The following is a 21,090-nucleotide window of genomic DNA, read 5'->3' as shown; positions in this document are numbered from 1 at the left end:
CGTTTTCACGAAGGATTGTTTAATAATATTCCTATATTTAACTTGTTTCTGGTAAAACAAATAAATGTTAATGATATTTAACATTTTGTCCTATTAATAACATGTATTTTATACTAATTTATATCATAAAAACAATACTTAATTTACCGGGCGTAGAGTAGTACACGGCAATGGTAAAGAATAGGCCGGGCTGAGTAATATTCGTTGATTTTTGATGTTGCTGTGTTCCGGGCCTTTTTTGTGAACTAACTCAGCATGTTAGTAAATAATTGTCTGTAAAAGTGAATAAACACTAGTTTGTTAATAAATATGTATTATAAAATAGTTTACAATTGCAAAAACTATCATCATAATTCTATTTAATGCGACATGTATCATGTCTATTAAATCAGGGAAGAGTTAAATTTAACTCTTCCCTGATTAAATCAAGTCTTATTTAGTATGTATACATCCGCCCTTATGAGGGCGGGCATCACTCACTGGAGCTCTCTGTTACAAATTTCTCATGCAAAAATCGTGGAATACTCATTCTTGTGATATTCTTTGGTACTCTGTATATCGAAAAAATACATGTGGGGATACATGTAGGCCTAGCGATGAAAACAACACATAAAATCGTCATTATTAACATATATTTATGTACCAGTGTCGTAACTGCAAGTTATTTTATTGAAATATGACAATATATTTACCCTTACAAAAGGTGTGATGGTAGAAATGTTCTCAGTAAAAGCAATTTTTGCATGTGCCCGATTTACCAAACATTTGTCGCACGGGAAACATGCTGGTTTCCCGTGGCTTTACTGCTGTCATGGGATAAATCTTGAGCCTAGGAATTTTCAGAGATCTAGAAATTATTTTACATGCAGCAAGTTACATTCACAAGAAAAGGTACAGTAATTAGAAGGCCATTATTTATTTTATACTTCCATATAGTTATACATAATTTGTTAATATTTATTTTAATAAATGTGTTTGCAGGGTCCGGGATGATGATACTCAGTAGTCTGTAGGTAGGCCCTAGTACGTACTAGAAATAGCTAGCTGCCCTACCTAGCCTACTTACAAATACAAGAAACTAGGCCTATTAGTAGGGTAACTAGCTTGGCTTACTTCTTGATATAACTGTCAACTGTAGGCTAGTATATAATAGGATGGGTGGCCCAAAAAAAAGGAACTAGGCCCTAGGCCTAGCTAGAGGTACGCCCATCAACCATGTAAAATAATACACATATACTTACGGTTGACAATGCCGCTAGCAATTTCCCTATGTTTTCGCATTGACGAATATAAATAATAGCAGGTGAGAGTAATTTTAATACTGTAGCCTTACAAATTTATAAAAAAAAAATATATGTTTAAACTTCAAATCATTTTTATTTGCAGAAAGTTTATGTGGATATGGGAGAATTTCCAGTTGAAAATATTCGTAATTTTAGCATCATAGCACATGTCGATCATGGCAAAAGCACGCTAGCTGACAGACTGTTAGAAATAGCAGGTGAAGTTGTATATTCGATTCAGTATAACGTTTTTCTGATATGACCCCCACATTCTGGAGTTATGATATTTTAAATAACATAAGGTCTTGAAATGCTATTCTATGGGATCATTGTCATATTATATTTTAATTGATTCATTTTATATTATTTAAACTAGAAAAGAGCAAACCTCAGTACAATTCCGGTCATTTTGGTTCCTAATGTGTATGGATGCATGCAGTAGGAAAAATTTGTGCCACAAATTAAAATGTATATATTAAAATAAATTCCCGGGGCATTTATTGTTCGAGAGGGATTTAAGGTTTGTTTATTCGAGGAAACGGTGTTTATTCAATTAAATACGATACTTTTAAAATCTATGAGCCTCTCTTATAACCAAGACAATCTAACAACAGGACACTGAGCTTGCCTTGCCAAGATAGGAACTTGTAACAGTCCTTTAATCTTATGTCTGGCTGTGACAAATACCAACAGCACTGTAGTATCTACGCGGTGTCTTTTAAGGGGCGTGGGACTGATCATGTCCATAGCTGTTTTGGTCTATGATGATATATTATAAAAAGTCAAGCTCTCTCAGTGTTAGCAGACGACATTTTCTAAATGAAGATTGAAAATTTTCGCGAGTCGCAGCCACAGATAAACCCTTTGATCTCTGGAGCTCAGCATCCTGTTGTTAGATTGTGCCTTGGTATAAAACATTGTTTCTGAATCTTTGTCTGGTTGCAGGTTTTTATACTACTGTGTGAGAATAATAATTATAAGACCTTTGTTGATTATGTTTTTAAGGTGTGATTTCTAAAAAAGGTGACAATCAACAAGTACTAGATACACTTCAAGTAGAACGTGAGAGAGGTATCACAGTGAAGGCCCAGACATCGTCATTATTTTATACTTACAAGGGAACCAAATATTTACTTAACCTTATAGATACACCGGTAAGTATTTAACATTTAAGCTTGGTTCTTACTACCTGTAGTAGGACGCAAGCCAAGGATGTACTGTAGATGCAACATTTCAAGGCAAAGTGCCATAAGAACATAACCTTTCGTGTCACAAGTGCGAACCAACGACATAACCACCTTTTCTGCTCCATATGTGTACGTTGCAACAGTGATGATTTAACTTTTTATAAGATGCATTGCAAAATTGATAGAAGAGTATTTTCTTACATTTTGTTGTTCTGTTATGTTGCGGCAGGATTTTTCTAGCGAGAACCAAGATTTAGCGTAGTCGCATGGGCCAGCCTAGTCATGTGGCCCAGCCTAGTCGCGTGGCCCAGCCTAGTCATGTGGCCCAGCCTAGTCGCATGGCCCAGCCTAGACGAGTCCCCAGCCTAATCAAGTCCCCAGCCTAATCAAATGCCCAGCCTACTGGCCACGATTATAAGGTAGTTATGTTACATAATATGACAGTGAAATATTGCCACTTAGTGCCTTATAGTATGTTATGTTTATATTTCACAGGGTCATGTAGATTTTAATTATGAGGTATCTAGGTCGCTGGCAGCTTGTCAAGGTGTGCTGCTATTGGTTGATGCAAACCAAGGAGTTCAGGCACAAACTGTGGCTAACTTCTATTTGGCATTTGAGTCTGAATTATCTATTATACCTGTTTTAAATAAGGTAAGAAAGACAGAAGGCAGTAGATTGTCCTCCTTTTAACATATTTTCCCTTGTTCATGCGAGCAAGGGAAATATATGTTTTAACACTACTGCCAAACTCCTATTCACTGGACACCCATATTATTAAGGGGTCCTGGATGCATACCCAAAAATATCAAACCTTTGGAATTGCTCCTATCCAGTCTTCTGGAAATTCATGTATTCAGAATGTGTTTTTGATGGTAAAAGAGAACCTTTTGGACCTCAAAGAAAGTCTGGTTTTCAGAGAGTCTTAGGTATTAGGATAGTTGACCCAAGGGAGTCTAACAACAGAACACGACACAGAGAATATGTACATAGTACAGTTTGGTATTTGTCGCAGCCAGACATAATATCTGTATTAGGACCGTTACGAGTTCCGATCTTGACAAAGGGAGTGTCCCATTGTTAGTTTTCCTTGGTTGACCGTAGTATAAATTGCGGTTTTGAAAAATGTATTCACACTAAAACTGCAGTTAATTGGATTTTTTTTTTTTTTTATTCAAAGATAGATTTAAAGAATGCAGATCCAGATGGAGTTGCCAGCCAACTAGAGAACCTATTTGATCTGAAGGAAGAAGAGTGTCTAAGAATATCAGCAAAGACAGGAGTTGGCATTCAAGATGTATTTGAGTCTATTATTCTTAAAGTACCACCGTAAGTTTTTTTGTCCTCGGTAGCCTACCCTTGTGTTAAGTCTGAGAGAACAGCTGGATGAATATACAGTAGAACCTCTCCTTTGAGACGTTCCTATAAAGGGGAAACTTTCCCATGACATGAACGAGAGGAAATATGTGTTTTAACACTACAATCAACCCCTATTCAGGAAACACCTATTAAGGGACACTTTTGGGTCTCAAAGGTGTCCCTTCATAGGGTTCTATATCTATAAAAGCATGGGTAAATAAATCCATTATTGTAATTCTATAAGATTTTACTTGTGGATTCATAAAGTAAAGCATGTTAACCACCAACTTATAAAACCCAATCAAATTAAATACTGAAGATGCGTCCAAATGATATAGGGTTGGCTATGGCGATAAAACTTATACGGTGTTGCCCGTAGTTTATTTCACAGGAAAGTGTCCCCTGATTATTGGTGTGCCTTGTACAGGAGTGTCCCAAAGGATGAATTTTTACTGTATTGACAACAAATTAAAATGGGAGTCAAACTCTCTCATGATTTCCAAGAAGGCATCTCAAAGGCTTTACTTTCTCAGAAAACTCAAGCAAATTAGAGTTGATAACACTATTTTAATTCTATTTTATCAAAGTATTATTCAAAGTATTTTATCTTTTAGCATTGGATGTTTTTATGGTAACTTTACTGAAAATGATAAGAAAAATATTGAGAGACCACGTAAAATTGCACAACGTATTATTAAAGCTGATCTAACGCCTTGTTCATTTATCTATGAAAAGAGTATTCTAAAAAAAGTAAACAATATTATGAAAGACCCCACTCATCCGTTACATTACTGTTATAACTTAAATAGATCAGGCATTAGGCTACGACCTCCAAGATCAAATCTTTGTAGAACTAGAAAATCCTTCGTTGTAAATAGCATTCATATTTTTAATTCTAATGTAAGACGTTAATGCAATTTTTAATAGTTTTACATTTTTAACAGTATTTTTAACTTTTTATCTTGTATTTTTAATCTGTTATTATACTGCACGTTTTTAAATTGTTGCAATATTGTTGTTTTAATCTACCAAGCAAAGTGAATTTCCATTTTTATGGACAAATAAAATTTCTTGAATCTTGAACCTTGAATCTTGAATCTGTACTTATTTGGGAAAAGGAAAATATTACAGTACCTTTAAAAACCGGAAAGGCCTTTAACGACCATTAACTCTATAACAGATTTGAACTCAGGATGTTGTTGCACCTAAATGACAATTGTGTTAAATCCTTAGTCCTCTTTTTGAATTTCACAGGCCTGTAAGTTCACCAACAAAACCACTCAAAGCATTTTTGTTTGACTCAACCTATGATCAGTACAGAGGAGCAATAACGAACGTTGCCATCATTGATGGCAGTATCAGCAAAGGAGATAAAATGACTTCAGCATTCTCAGGAAAGACCTTTGATGTCAGTGAAGTTGGCATTATGTATCCAGATAGAGTTCCTACTGGCCAACTGTACGTTAACTGAGTTAGATTTTTTTTCTTTTTGTCATTTTTTTTGTTGGACTACTTTACTGTTCTAACCAAATTACTAATCTCCTTACAATTAAAGACCCCTTCAATTAAGGACTCGCTCCAATTAAAGACCCCTTAGTTAAGGACTCGCTCCGATTAAAGACCCCTCCAATAAACGACCCCTCTGTTTAAGGACTCGCCCCAATTAAAGACCCCTCCAATTAAAGACCCCTCCAATTAAGGACTCGCCCCAATTAAAGACCCCTCCAATTAAGGACCCCTCCAATTAAAGACCCCCTCCAATTAAAGACCCCCTCCAATTAAAGACCCCTCCAATTAAGGACTCGCCCCAATTAAAGACCCCTCCAATTAAGGACTCGCTCCAATTAAAGACCCCCTCCAATTATAGACTCGCTCCAATTAAAGACCCCTCTAATTAAAGACTCCCTCCAATTAAAGACCACTATACTGCTACCCTGGATGATCGCCTATCTCCTACCATTAACTGCTATCTCCAATTAGAGACCCAAGACCTAGGTTTGGGTGGACCCAACTGAACACTATGTTATTACACTACTATAGTACTGAAACTACTTGTCAATTGGTAGTAGAACTAAGCTACTAACCTGATTAGTCAAATCATGATCAACTCATAATTTAAGGGGAAAGTAAAAGGAATTTATTTATACTCTTGAGACATCATACTGCAGTATTGCCTTAGCAGTTTTCCATCCATGTGCCCTGGACCTCTTAACATAATAACACCTACTTTGAGAGGAGGAGGAATGTACTGCAACATTTCTATCTCTACATCCTGGCACTTATATCCATCTTTTTATCAAATAAGATATTCTGGTCAAGTAGGCTATGTTATAGCTGGAATGTACAACATCAAAGAAGCCAATATAGGTGACACCTTCCACCATCCAGGCCAACCTACAGAGCCTATGCCTGGCTTCAAAGCTGCTAAACCTATGGTATGTCATTTATCATCAAACCATGATAAAGCTCTGCCTACACTATCAAACTTTATGTAACAAAATAATGTGATGTTCCCATATATGGACTTGATGACATCATATCTCTATCATATTTGGACACATTACACTTTTTGTCAAACTAGTTTGATAGTGTAGACAGCTTTATACTTAAAAAAATATTTGATAAAAGTATCACATTATTTTGTAACATAATTATTTGTTGGTCAAATAAATAAATAAGATAAAACAAAAAAAGGTGAGACAAGCTGTTTTGATTCATTTTTTTTATCATCACAGAAATTAAAAACAAATAACTAAATGAAAAAATTAAATTTTCATATCTAAAAAACCTAGTAGGGTTGTACGGTACAGTATTTGGCCCCCAGGGAGTGACTTTCACTTTCTGGTTATGATTACTAGAAAATTATGTTTCTTTCAATTTCTGTAGGTTTTTGCAGGCATGTATCCCATTGACCAATCAGAGTATGTGTCTCTTAGAAGTGCAATAGATCGTCTGACATTGAATGACAGTAGCGTTTCAGTTAGCATAGATAGTAGGTAAGTGTTTAGCAAAAGATTTAACTGTATTTAAAAATTCCTTAATGCTGCTTACACATTGAATGCCATGGTATGCATTCACACAAGAGTCCAAGTGAGTAAGGCTAAGTTTGCTTCACCATCTCAATGATAAATTAGTTGTAACAGAATATATAGCAGGAATGAAGCAATACATGATTTTTGCATTATGAAACTGTAACCGAGCATGCCTGTCCTCATGTGGTCAGATGACATATAAACTTCTGACATATACTGTGCACTATTTCATGGGAAACCATTAGTATTACAGGAAAAATTGCAGATTACTAATTCTAATATGTATACTTTGGTTGTATGTATGGTTATTAGTTTTAAATTTATAAAGCACAAACAAAATTCTTGAAGAGCTGTGAAAAAGAGGTGGGTGAAGAAAGTAAAATTTCAAGCCAGTATGCAAACTGGTGTATGGAATGTAAATTTTGATTGTTTCAACTGAACATTCATCAGTATGACTTTAAATACTATTTTACAATTTTTTATATTAATCATTTAACCATACTTCATCAAAATAACTAATGTTTTGTATGTTATTTTTAGTCCTGCGTTAGGTCAAGGATGGCGTCTAGGCTTCTTAGGCCTTTTACACATGGATGTATTCAATCAACGCTTGGAGCAAGAGTATAATGCTAATGTCATCGTCACATCACCTAGTGTACCGTACAAGGCTGTCTTGAAGGAAACAAAACTGAACAAACAAGACTATGGAGACACAGATGAAATCACGATCAACAACCCAGCTTTGGTAATTACATAATAAATACGGAATTTAAGAAATGTACAAATATAAAAATTTTATTTATTGTTATTATTTATTCTTTATACTGGGTAGCCTCTTCAGTCTTCAGTTTTTCCAGAGGACCCAGTGTATATGATGACTTTGTGACAGTGGCTGTTGTGTGTGATCTAGTACACCGGAGTAACCCCCTACTTGTCTCGAAAGATGTACTAGGTTCTTTAAAGTACACATGAGCCAGATGTGTACACTGGACCTACGGTTTATAGTCCTTATCCGAGAAGACAAGTTTTACCACCAGAACCATGGAGCGAGTAAGCCTTGAACCCTTGCCAATATTATATTTAAAATAAACTTGAGAGAATCCGAGTAATTCTCGGGACGGACTCAAACCCACAACCTCCAGATCAATAGCCTGGTGTTCATACTTTCATACCACGAGTTTGCGCTGATGACTAGTGCTTAAATTCGAGCCCAAGTAAGCAGCAGGTACTGCACCAACATGGTTGTAATTGTAGTAGTAGAGTAGTAGTAGCTTTGCGTCAGGGAGTTAAGTAATTGGTTTGTTTTGCCCTTTATACCAAGTACATTTGAGAATACTTGCGAAATGTGTGCTGTTCTCTATTTACATGTATTTTTAGTTCCCAGATATAGCCAGAGTGGAGAGATACCTAGAACCAATGATAATGGCTACAATTATTACACCAGATGAATACATTGGAAAGGTCATTAACCTTTGCATTGTAAGTATGAGTTAAATGAAGTTGTTAAGCACCCCAACCACCTGTCACATGTAAAACAAATATACAAGATGCACTACACAAAAAATGTCTTCTTACAAGTCATGTCATGAAAAAAAAAATCTGGCATCTGACAGGACTTAAACCCAGGACCCTGGGATTGTTAGCCGAGCATCTAAACCACTAAGCTACAATGTCCTGACAAATCAATGTTACTTTCCATCACGCATATGGATCCCCTTAGGGGCAATCAAGCGTTCTCATCCCCCTCTCCTGTCAGGGGAAAACTGGCGCCACCGCTGCACAACCAAGGATACAATATCATCTCTAATCATTTATAATCATTTATAACATGTTAATTTTATTAAGTTATCCTTTTTTTCTCTTTTGTGGGGGTCACCCACATTTATTCATTCTGTTTATATGGTACCTTTTACAAATATATATGTATTATACATACATTTTTGTAAAAATATAAAAACAATAAAATTCAATAGAGTAGTTAAAAAGATATCCTTACAGTATTTGTATCTAGTCAAATAATGTGTGTACTGATTTTTTTTTTGCTGCAGGAGAAACGCTGTGAGCATGTTGAACATACATACATTGATCAGAAGAGGGTGTTGTTGAAGTACAGACTTCCACTCAATGAAGTCATCATTGACTTCTTTGATAGACTGAAGTCTATCTCATCAGGTTATGCAAGGTAAGGTAGACTAGAGACATCTTTAAAGGTGAGCATATGTCGAGACAAATCTCAAGCTGAGACTTAATTCAACTAACAGTAATGCACAGTTGCAAATGTCGACATAAGCGCTGTTGAGTTGCATTTTGTTGAACATACTTTACTTTCCCTGAACTGAAATTGCAACTGAAAACTCATAAGTGCTCACGTACACTGGTTCTTCTTTCAACTTGGGAAAGACGCTGCATAACATATATATTACAATGCATAACCAGAATTAGTTTTACAATCAGTACCATGAGATAAACGCTCACACAAACACACTGAATTTTTTTAGTTCTGTTCAGTTTCTTCAAAGTTGGTCGATAAGCCTCCATTTTGTTCCAAGTTCCATTAAAAATCTGCTGTGTTTGAACCTCGACCTTAGATTGCTTAACCATTACAATGGTTGTAGTAGGTTTTTTTTTCAGTTTAATCTATTTCAAATTTGGACAATATTAATAATAAATGAATTCATAAAGATTTTATAGATTATTAATTTTTTTTTTGTGCCTTAGTTTTGATTATGAGGATAACGGCTTTGAACCAGCAGATCTTGTAAAACTTAATATATTGTTAAATGGAAAAGTTGTGGAAGAGTTGAGTACGGTGGTACACCGCGATAAGGCACGTGAAGTTGGCAAGCATATATGTACAAGATTGTATGATACGATACCACGACAACTGTATGAGGTCGCTATACAAGCAACAGTCGGCAGCAAAGTTTTAGCGAGGGAAACCGTAAGGCCCTTGAAAAAAAACGTCCTTGCTAAATGTGTAAGTAGTATATTACAGGTTTCATTATATTTTAGAATGTATTGTTGAAATAACAGGGACAGATTCATTCTCCTCGAAGATTGTGACTTATTGAACAAACACAGCTTCCAATGCAAACCTATATTTTAGTGCTATGGTGTGCTTTTGTGATCTTATCTTTTAGTTCATTAGAAAATCCAATTATCATAGGATTGCACATAGCAGTAACACTTTGACAATTATAATAACATTAAGGAATAACTATGTAGAAAATGGAGGTATATTTCATCATTTTAGCCGTACTTTCATTGTGTCATTGGCAATTGCTATGATACAGCATCATCCCTTCCTCCGTAAGTGGACCGAAACGTCCCGGCCAACTGCATTGAAATGTCTTGGCATGGCAAAATGACCCTGATACATTATAATTGCTTTGCTTGTTGTGGCCATGGATTGGCGATTCGAGGTACAGTATGATAAACTACAGAATTTTGAAGTTTTTAGTAAGAAATGTTTGTTAAATAAAATAAAGATAGAGATTTGTGAAAAGCGCGAGGTTATAGGCATGTGGCGCGAGAGCTTGAAAGTGGGTCGAAAAGCATGATGCTCACACCAGATGCACGATACTTGTATGAGTGTAGTGTCTACTATGGCTATGGTTAGATTGAGCCCAAAGAAGCAGCATTGGTACTGAACCATTGACTATTATTATTATTTAACAGTTTTGTTCTCTCGTTTGTATCCATAGTATGGCGGTGACATCTCAAGAAAGATGAAGCTATTAAAGAGGCAAGCTGAAGGCAAGAAAAGAATGAGAAAACTTGGCAATATAGACGTTCCAAAAGAAGCTTTTATTTCTGTATTAAAAAGGTGATAGCAGCTTTTAACCCCTGATTTTATTATAGGTTTAAAGATATTAAATTATTTAATGAAATAACTATTACATAAGAGGTTACATAGTAACCCCCTCCTCCTTTTAGACACCTTTATTCAGGAAACACCCCTATTAAGGGAACATTTTGGTGGGTGAATGATGCAGTACAAGGATTCTAAATTTCAACTCATCACAATAATGGGTAAGGTAATTTGAAATGTTAAATTACGTGAAATGTCTTGTGAATTAAATAAAAATTTATTTTGAGCATTTGTAATTTTGTAAGTGCATGCATAAATGCTATGAAAGCATTGATATGAAATTTGTGTTTTGTTTCTTTGAATTTATAATCTTAATTCCATAAAATCAAGCCCAAGTTACACTGCACGGTTCTGATGTTATCAACAAAATATGTTGCAAAATTTCGGTTCTTTAGGTTAGGTTAGGACTAAGTTACAAATAGTTTTTGTGAACGACTATAAAAAAAAAAAGCTCATGCTTATGTACATATTTATATTTGCCCTTGTGAAACATTTTACTAAATAATGACCTGAAGTATGACATTTGACCCTCGACACCATCTCAATATTGCATATAATGCAATTAAAATATCTGTACAGACTTTGTTTGACCTCAAATGACTCACAGACAGGTTTCCAATAGCCAGCATTGGCTGTTTAGTATTTTTAGTCGCGTGGACGCGACTCTATAGTTCACTATGTCGGTCGGTCGGTCTGTCTGTCGGTCCGGTATCACTATGCGTTTTAGCACGCGCTTATGGCTGTTGGCCTTGTTTTAAATCACACGGAAAAATTAAAGAATAACACTGATGATGGAAAAAAAAAAGATTTGGATCACCAAATTAGAAAATACAGCAGTGCCACTCAACTAAATCAATGGAACAAACACTGTCAACTTTTGCAATTTATCACTTTTATTGTGAAATTAGAAAATACATTACTGTAACTTCTCAACAACAACATTCCACTTTCCGATGAGGATTTGCATGCTTAAATATCTTCAATGCTAAGCTCAGCCAATGCCATAGTAAGCCCATTCATTTTTTCCTAAAACAAATAGAAAAATCACTAAATAATGTTTTTTTTTCAATATATAATTTATATTGGTTATTGTTTTATTTGTTCTACTGTATTTAAAAGGCCAAGATTATGAGAGTAGATTGAGGATCCTAACCCACCCCGAAGTAGATGAACCTCTCTTTCTTGAACCTTATTATTGTCTCCTGTCCTATCCACAAACAAATTAAAATAAGATGAGGGTGAAAAATAGATACTACTGTAGCTAATAATCAATAAGAATTGAATCCCGAAATTTTTGTCTTGTCAGTTCATTCAAGGGAACAACTAAAAAATCTAAAAAGGGGCTTTTTTCCTAAACCAGGAGCTAAACCAGGAGCTAAAGCAGGAGGCTGCTGAAAGTCGAATATGTAGGCATACTATGCACAAGCTGTAGCTTAGTGGTTAACATGTCTGTCATCCAATCCCAAGGTTCAAGGTTCAATCCTAATGCCAGAGTTGTATTAACTCACAACTCTTTTAACCAAGCCTCAAACAAAGACTGATGAGATAAAATAGTTCCATCCTGTATTTGGCAAGTTACTCGTTTTTGGATGCATAGAAAAATAATTTAATTAAAATGACTTACTTCTTCGTTGTTGTTACCAGCAACATTTTGAAAAAAATTAAATAGACGATTTCTCAGGTTAGTAATAGTATTTAAAATTGCTTCTTTCTGTGGAATAAATGAATATACTGTAAAGATTGTCATGAGTTGTAATTGAAAGGGTCATGGTATGTGCATTTCTACTACAAACTCTATCTATACATGATCTATCAACTACATATTCTGTAAATACATATTAAATTGGAAAAATAGTTGCAAAATCATCTATTTTAGTGGCTCACACATATGTTATATAACATTTTGTAGAAATGTCAATGGATTTTACCATAACGTTATGGGTTGGTTGCCCTGAGAGCAAGTGGACAGCACTCACTGTGTCCCACAACACCTTCTCCTTTTTTGCCCACCAATACTAATTGTTTCTTTCAATATCTGATCTTACTTACCACATACAGAATTGGAAACATCATAAGCCTTAGTCTAGGTATCATATCCATTTTGTGAACAGGAAGGGGAAAACTGAATTCAGTATTAAATACAACTGTGATTTTCTGACAAACTATAAAAAACAAAATACATATATCTTTTTGAACAATCATATAGTGTGCTGTTCTAGTTTGTCATGAAAAGCCTATTTATTACTGCACTGTTCATATATATTGATGGCGATTCTACACCAAAACTAAACAAAGGAGGGCATGCCGTGTACCGTATTCCTATGTAGAATCAACGGGACTGCTAGCCTTCTATTTTGTCCAGCTATCCTATGAAAAGCTTGGTGCAGGCCTGACATCACTTTTAGGAGCAAAATAGGTTGATACTTGATAAATGAATTATGTTCTCTTATTAATATTTTCTTGTAATTAGTATAAACCTAGCAATTTTTTACTGTTTTACTGGAAAACACATGATCCTTTCATGATCAGAGACTCCTGTCTTTAGATGCCTAAGACCGGCGGGCGTCTCTGGAGTCGGAACTGACTAAATACCAGTAACCCCTATAGCCAATGAATGAACACTTGCTCAACCTAATGATACAGTTCAGTAATGTAAAATAACACCGGAATATTCATTGATTATAATATTATTATGTTATTACTGTATATATATATATTAAGTGGTGGAATGATTATATTGTACTTACAGTACGCTTTGCTGAAGTTGTGCTATGTATATTCGACTGAGCGATGACTTTACAATTTTAAAAGGCAATGCGATAAGTCAGTCTACGCAAATTCAAACAACGAGACTGCACGCCCTCTACATAAATACTGAAGTGTGCGTCTTGCTTAGAATTTCAAAATTTAGCAAATAGTAGCAAAAAAAGTTACATAAACTTTAATGTGATCTTGAATGAATTCATTTGGATAACTATACCCAGGATGAGTATTTAGAAATTAAATGTAGATAATCTATGTTTCAAAGTATTTCAAACACAAACAATAAACAGCCATTGAAATGTGCCTAAAAACCATAATTAATTGAACAAATGTTATTGTGTATGTTTATGACCTGTAAGTGATGTTACAATGGGTCTTGTGTATTAACTTGAGTGTAAACATACAATAGTACTTTCGTGGAATTTCCCATAAAGTTTTTTAAAAAATCCTGAAATGAATGGTTGAGGTGGTATGAGCATGGAGCTATAAAATTAAAATGGGAAACATTGTTACTGTAAAATGATTAGCCACATCACTGAATAAATTTTAAAAAATTGACTCTGTATGTTCTATATGTTTATCATATCATATCATTTATTTCGCCAATATATAGTGCAGTACAAAGTAAGACATAAAAAAAAACATTACAAAAGTAAATCAATGAGGCCGGATTACCTAAAAGTTATAAATAAAAATAACCGTTGAGAGGTCTCCACATCGAAATACTTGCATAAAATGAATAACACACACAAAAAACATAAATTCCTATCAAATTGGGATAAAACTATAAAATTCTGCAATTGATTTATATAAAATATTGTTAATTAAATTAAATAGATAGAATTAAGAAAATATCTTTCAAATACACATAAACATGTACAGTTTAAAACCGATTGGTAAGATATTTCTTAAGGCTATTCTTAAAACTGTTTATATTAATTAATAGTTGGTCACAGAGATCCGCAGGCAGATCTCTGAAATGTCTAACAAAACAATTAAAGACAGTCGAGTTATGAAATGAATCAGTCCGAGCTATAAAATTATTACGCAACTTAAGATTATTAACATCTCTGCAATTAATAGATAAATATTTAAAAACTTTAACATCATATAATTTGTACATACATTTGGTAACAAAATTAATACATCAGTACCTAATACAATTGGTAATTGAGATCAGATTAAGGTGTTTTAATTGTTGAGGGTAAGGGACACTGGCTGATCTTGGGAAGCATGTACGATGACCCTCCTTTGGACAGATTCAAGAACAGCAATGTCTTTTTTAAGAAAGGGGATTTAGTGTCCCCCCAAAAACATGAATAAGACTTTAGGCCATTTCACAATTTTCATCAAGTTAATCACATCCATAAAAAAAGTTTTCACTTGTAAAAAGACAAAATAAATGATTAAATTCAACCAAAAACACATTGAGTTCCAGTAAATTTGACTATTTTTGCTTTAAATTACAGATTTTTCAGTTTTTTTTTTACATTAAAATGGCATATTAAACAAAAACATTAACAAAATATATATTTTCAGGGGACAATTTCTCGGTATTAAAATTCATGAAGTAAATGTAGGCAAGTTTTTTAACACTTCAGAGAAAAAAAGAAGAATTAAAGAATTATTTAAATACAACATTTTTATTTATTCAGTTATTTCGTTTCATATATTTGTTTGAAAAAACGTCTGGAGCATTTATAACTTTAACATCAAGTAAACAAACGTAAACCTACACATCGATCAAATGGTGGTGGTACAATCATCACTTGCTATTAGATGTAAATTATAATGGTGCATGCCATTTTTATTATACAGGAGGTTTACGCCTGATATGAACAATTTCTTGTCTTAGAATTTCAAAAAATTGCACAAAAGTTTACTCGGATATCATCAAAAAGTTAGTTTTACAACTTCAAATTGAAAGGTCTAAATGCTGGCCAAGTTACAAGATTTTCTGTACACATTAACCAACAAAAATGATGGAAAGAAGGAAAAATAGATCCCCTAATAACACGGGTAGTTGAAACCAACAAATGTCAAGAGTGCAGATCACAAACTGAACTTGTGTTTAAATGCAATTTAAGAAGAAGAAGAATATTTAAAAACAGTTGATTTAAATAATTTTATTCAATAAATCATGGCTACATATCTAGAAAGATACAGTAAGCCTTTGTGAATGAATGAATGTTTATATTTTGGATACGATTACGGATGGTATACCAGCTCATTGTAGGCGCAGTAGTATTTATTCAAATAGACACCTAAAAGCATAACCTATTTCTCCTATCATGTCCGTCGTTGTCATGCTTCGTTGATTCTTCGCAAACGCCAGGTTTGCGCACTTTCGAGTTAACAGCGAAGCCCCATAAGCAGCAATCATCGTTGGCCGACCAAGCTGGTGAATATCATCCCTACAAAATTAATTGGGAAAAAAACATTATTAATATGTGTATCATAAATCCTCTTGGTGTGTATACTGGGATTGGGTTCAGATGAATCCCTATAGTTATAGCAGTCCCCATAACTGCTGTGGCATTGAAAGGAGCTGAATTTAAACCAGGCCACCGGGGAACCACTTACGTACTCATGGCAAAAGATGTTCTGGGTTTTTTAAAGTACACCCAAGCCATACTGTAGAAGTATACAGAACCATGTTGTTATTCAAGATGACACCACCAGAACCTAGGCCACTTTATACAGTATATGGCTATAAGTTGCAGTTGCTTTAACCACTTGTCCACTCAACTTGTCTAATACATCTATTAGTATAACCGAATCTTACCCTACATCTGTGCTACTGTAGTACCTATGCGCCCAGAAAGTCATTGTTCCCATGCTACCTGATAAAAGATCTCCTTGGCCACCACACCGACGAGGACTCCCTTCACTTGAATTCATCAAAACTGTGAAAGTACAACATATATTATGATATTCAAATACTTATTAATTTCTTTAATATTCATAACAGAACACTGTATTTTTTATTTAAAGCCTATTTGGAAATGGATACAATTTAATTAAACCATCTCCAAAAGTATAATATTGTTCTAATGATATACAGTAGTATTGCTTTCCAAGAATGATAACAATGAACTCGTCCGATGCAATGAGCTATTCTACCATCAGAACATGGTCACGGAGAGCCTGTATGTGCCTTTTTCATAGCTATGTTTTGTACACTCAACTCGATATGAGCCTTCAGTGGGCAAGATATACTGTATGCATTCAAGGCCTGTCCGCAGTCTCTAGTATATCGTCTTCACATTTATTCATTTAACAGTAGAAAAGACAGGCCTAAGAATAATTCCATGACCTATTCCACCTTGAAAAATAGTTGAAAATAATCATACCTGTTTTTCCATCAGTAATGATATCACTGGCTCCTTTATTGACAATAGTAACACTGCCCAGTGCCTGGCTTAGCTCTTTAGTACTATCACTTAATTGGCTCAGGTCTGGCTCTTCATTTAACTGCAAAGTAAATGTATCAAAAATGAAACAAATATTTAGTACTCAATTTATATGGTGTCACAAACAAAAATAACAAATTAAAGGATCACATATGTATCATATATTCAAAACCTAATATTTTATGCACTGTGTAGGCCTAATAAAAGTTTTTTTTACATTTACAGTATTTCTTCCCCCTTCTACTTGGTAAAAGAGGTTTGGTGTAGTAAGTCTGTTTAAAGTAGTTATTTTATTTGATGTTTTTTATCCGTGCCTACATAATCCGTGTCTATTTATAATTGTTATTTTATATATTCACTCATAAGCCAGAATTGGTGGTCTTGTATTTCACAAGAGTGTGATAAATAAATACAAAAAATTAAAATTTTGGAACTGTAATTAGAGATTTCCCCCATAAATCGTACTGGAAAAAAATCGACACATCTACAGTAGCCATAGTGTTACTGAATAAACTCTGTCTACACTATCAAACTTTATGTGACAAAAAAATATGATATATGGACATGATGATGTCATATCACTACAATATTTAAACATATCATTATCATATTTGGGCACATCACACTTTTTTTGTCAAACTAGTTTGATAGTGTGGACAGAGCTTAAGAATAATTCTAAAGTATTTTTCCCTGCTTATTATTTGTTTAACCACTGTTTCAACAGGACAACTTATTTTACATGACCAGAAAAGATCATGTTGAACAATCTACTTACAACTTTTTTATATAGAAGTTTGAATTCCATAATATTTGGTGTAAGTATTGCTTTTGTGTATCCCTGTATCACTTCTGGAGATTGTGCTAGAAGGTAGACTCCATCCTACAAGAAATCAATAGCTTTGTTGAACTGTTTCGATAATATAGTCAAAGCTCAGGCCGAAAACTAATGATTGGATGTGAGAGACTGAAATAGGAAACAATTCGAGATCTATAAGAGAACATCCTACTGTACAGTAGTTTCACACTTTATAACAGCATTATCTTGTTATAATCAAAGTATAATCTTTGCTGTACATATTGTATTTATATATACTTACTGCATCAATTACTAATGGTATGTTCAGATCTCTGGCTTTTATAATGATATCCTGCAAATAAAGAATATTAAATTTAATGAAATCACCACTTCATTCAAACTATGATTTTAAGGACCAGGATGGAAACTAACAAAGGATAATTGCGGCAACAACAAAATCATTGACAGAAACTTACTGTACTTTTTACTAGATTACATTAATCAATTTTATCCTAAATGTTAGCTAGACCGCAATAAATAGCCTTTTGTAACAACTCTGACATTTAAAAACACATTTTCCACACATGAAAGCTGAAGTAGAAGTTGACACACAATTATTTCTTACTTATACTTCACAAAGTATAGTAATGTTGCAGTTTTGTTATAATTTGTTCTTTTAAACATGAATTATTGACTTACTTTTGTATTTTCTAGTATGCTAGACTCCCTTCCAAGTCCAGGACCTATAATTATTGAATGCATACGAGGTAGCCAACTTGCTATCTCCTCAACACCCCCATTTTTATCTCTGAGAAAAAAAGAAATAGTGATAAAAGTAAAATGATCATTTTCATTTTTATGACTATGGATTATTGTTATTCAATTCAATATAACATTTGTTTACTTCCTTTTTGTTTTACATATAAACAAATAAATATTTTAAGATAGAAACTAAAAGGATGAATATATTGTTTGAATATCGTGAGGTTGTTTCCCGAATGATCGTAAAATCAAAACGGTACTGAGTATGACCAACTAGCGTTATTGTCACCAACTAGTCATCCATTCATAGAAGTACTGATGTAGTAGCCTATCTGTACGGTGACCATAGGATGTGACCCGAGACATGACTAACTACGACTTTTAGTTGATAGAAGATTGAAAACATTTTGTTAAGAAGAATTGTACTGTAGCCTATGTGGATGTTTATTGAAATTATGTCAATAATGTTTACACACTAGGCATATAAATAGTAATGTTTGTTAGTAAAAATAATTTTGAGTTAATAAGAATAAGATATAAGGAAGAACAAAGTATATTGATCGAAACGTCGAGAAACTTAACAGTTCTTTTCAGAACTAATACACGTGGTGTACCGCAAACTTTATATCAATAAAAAGATGAAGGCATGATCGTCCCATAAATCTTGAGAGAGATGGGCTGCTTGAATTATGAAAATATATAGCAGTTAAATATAATTATCAGAACAGACTCTTTTTATATGCAGTTTTTATTCAAACAGTGACCATCTGTAAACAGTGCATATGGTGTTTGTTTTTGTATTCAAGTTATTATTGTAACCTCTAAACTTACAAGACAGGATGTACTATCAGTTCAGGACTGTAAGACTTAATAACAGAAGAGGCATCTTTTGTACAAAAAACATGAGACAGGTCACAACCCTAGAAAAATAGAATATAAAATTAATAGAGAAAACATACATTAATAATGGGTGTTTCTTATGCACTGTTTTCCTTTTAAGAGCAAAACCTAAAATTCTTTATTGTACTAGTGTGGGTAAAGGGATATTTTGATTTGGGGTGTGGACAAAAGGGACGAAGAATTTCTTAATAAGGTCATATGAAAAACCAGTAATTCCATTCCAGTGTATACATTATTTAATATCCAGTATGTCAAGCAGTTCAGAGTTTCAGTATGGGTGTAAATTTATATACAAAAAGTCGATATATGACCGATTCCCTGTCTGTAATTGCGTACAATTTTTAGAGCTGATATTGCTGCGAAATACGGTGCTCCGGTATATTCTTTGCAGCCTCCAATTGTTGCCAACCGTCCATTTTGTCCTTTGTGTTGGGCATATGTTAGTGGTGGAATGATGGATTTGACAGCTTGCAATAAAACTGCTGAATTTGTTGTAGTACATTCTATTTTATAAAAGAAAATGGCATACATGATACGCATTTAAAATCAAATATTGTTATATAAATAATTGATTATTGAATATTAACTGTATTATCTGTACTAATAGCATATCGTTTACTACTAGGCCTACTTCCTATCATTATATAACAACAATGCACTACAGTACAGTAGAGCAGGCTCCTAGCTCAGCTGGCTGCACCACCTTCACCTACCCTCGGCCAACCTAGCCTAGCTAGCTAGAGGCCTAGCCTAGCTAGCCTGGATTTGTTTTACTCATGCCTAACTTTACTTTAGACGACAGCTTGGGAATACTAGCAGGTAGTGTACACACCTGTACTCATATTTACAATATTACCATGCAGATTAAAAAATCTCTTTGATAAATAAAAATATCCACGCATTTATGTGAAATGGAACAGCAAAATGTGTAATGTTTACAAAATTATTCTGCACGCTTCAGTGATTTTGCAAGCAGACCTGTTTTTTAAACTAAACTTTGACCTATTCGCAAGCGTGCTGTGTCCGGTTGCCGGTACCTTAGATTTTGCTGCTTGAAAAGTGAAAAATAATCTAAAAATGTACCGTTGTAGGTTGCTTTTAAACAATAGTAGATCGATTTCAAGATGTCTACATACAAAGGCACCAAAATCAAAGCTTTTCCAAGGTAAACACTTACTCTTTATAAAAATTTTGTTTGCTTTAAAAAGACCGTTTCTGTAGGCCGGACAGCCGTCAGTCCGAGTCACGGAGAAGGCGGCGATTATCCAGGGAGAAATCTTGCTCGAACGTTGAGCTAGGCCTATGTCATATTTGTTATGTGCAACACGATTTTCGCAATTTTAAATTATGCTAGGATTTTCTTGCGCAATTTGAATTCAAAATACTTAGGCCTAGTTCAAATTGCGCAGGAAATTGCAAATTGCGCAAGTATTTTCTGTAGGCCTAGCTAGCCTAGGCCTACTAGGCCTATTTGATTTAGTTTAGGCCTAGCTAGGGCTAGGGGCGCTAGTTCCGTTTCGCACCTGTTTTTATTTCGACTTCCTTTTGACTCCAAATTGTTAAGCAGCTTATTGTGAATACTACACCATTGGGCCTCATAAGTACTTTTATGAAGAAGAATCACATAAAAAGTAACAAATAAATCCTTAAATTGATGATTTTACAGACATTTTTTTCTCGCATACATATTTAGCATACTCGAAGTTCAATATTTTCGTTTCTAT

At 34.2% G+C, this 21,090-nt stretch overlaps 2 protein-coding genes across 2 annotated transcripts; one reads left to right on the top strand and one right to left on the bottom strand.

Moving 5' to 3' along the window:
- Nucleotides 1-565: 565 nt before the first annotated feature.
- On the top strand, nucleotides 566-10,954 carry LOC140048606 (translation factor Guf1, mitochondrial-like). Its single transcript, XM_072093358.1, has 13 exons — nucleotides 566-891; nucleotides 1,387-1,501; nucleotides 2,289-2,437; nucleotides 2,966-3,124; nucleotides 3,651-3,799; nucleotides 5,084-5,287; nucleotides 6,135-6,264; nucleotides 6,716-6,825; nucleotides 7,402-7,606; nucleotides 8,239-8,340; nucleotides 8,910-9,043; nucleotides 9,580-9,838; nucleotides 10,566-10,954. Exons 1-13 carry the CDS (start codon nucleotides 709-711, stop codon nucleotides 10,689-10,691), a joined length of 2,025 nt encoding a protein of 674 aa, XP_071949459.1. The 5' UTR covers nucleotides 566-708; the 3' UTR covers nucleotides 10,692-10,954.
- A 4,749-nt stretch (nucleotides 10,955-15,703) lies between these two features.
- Nucleotides 15,704-20,315, bottom strand: LOC140048830 (ATP-dependent (S)-NAD(P)H-hydrate dehydratase-like). Its single transcript, XM_072093629.1, has 9 exons — nucleotides 20,199-20,315; nucleotides 19,703-19,869; nucleotides 19,298-19,386; nucleotides 18,404-18,512; nucleotides 18,006-18,056; nucleotides 17,684-17,788; nucleotides 16,849-16,969; nucleotides 16,281-16,401; nucleotides 15,704-15,909 (listed from the first exon to the last, which is right to left on the bottom strand). Exons 1-9 carry the CDS (start codon nucleotides 20,266-20,268, stop codon nucleotides 15,744-15,746), a joined length of 999 nt encoding a protein of 332 aa, XP_071949730.1. The 5' UTR covers nucleotides 20,269-20,315; the 3' UTR covers nucleotides 15,704-15,743.
- Between the last annotated feature and the right edge of the window lie 775 nt (nucleotides 20,316-21,090).

This window comes from Antedon mediterranea, chromosome 5, assembly GCF_964355755.1.
Source record: "Antedon mediterranea chromosome 5, ecAntMedi1.1, whole genome shotgun sequence".
Taxonomy (NCBI): Eukaryota; Metazoa; Echinodermata; class Crinoidea; order Comatulida; family Antedonidae; genus Antedon; species Antedon mediterranea.
Note: the sequence above shows the minus strand (reverse complement) of the source record. Positions and strands in the feature narration are given on the sequence as shown.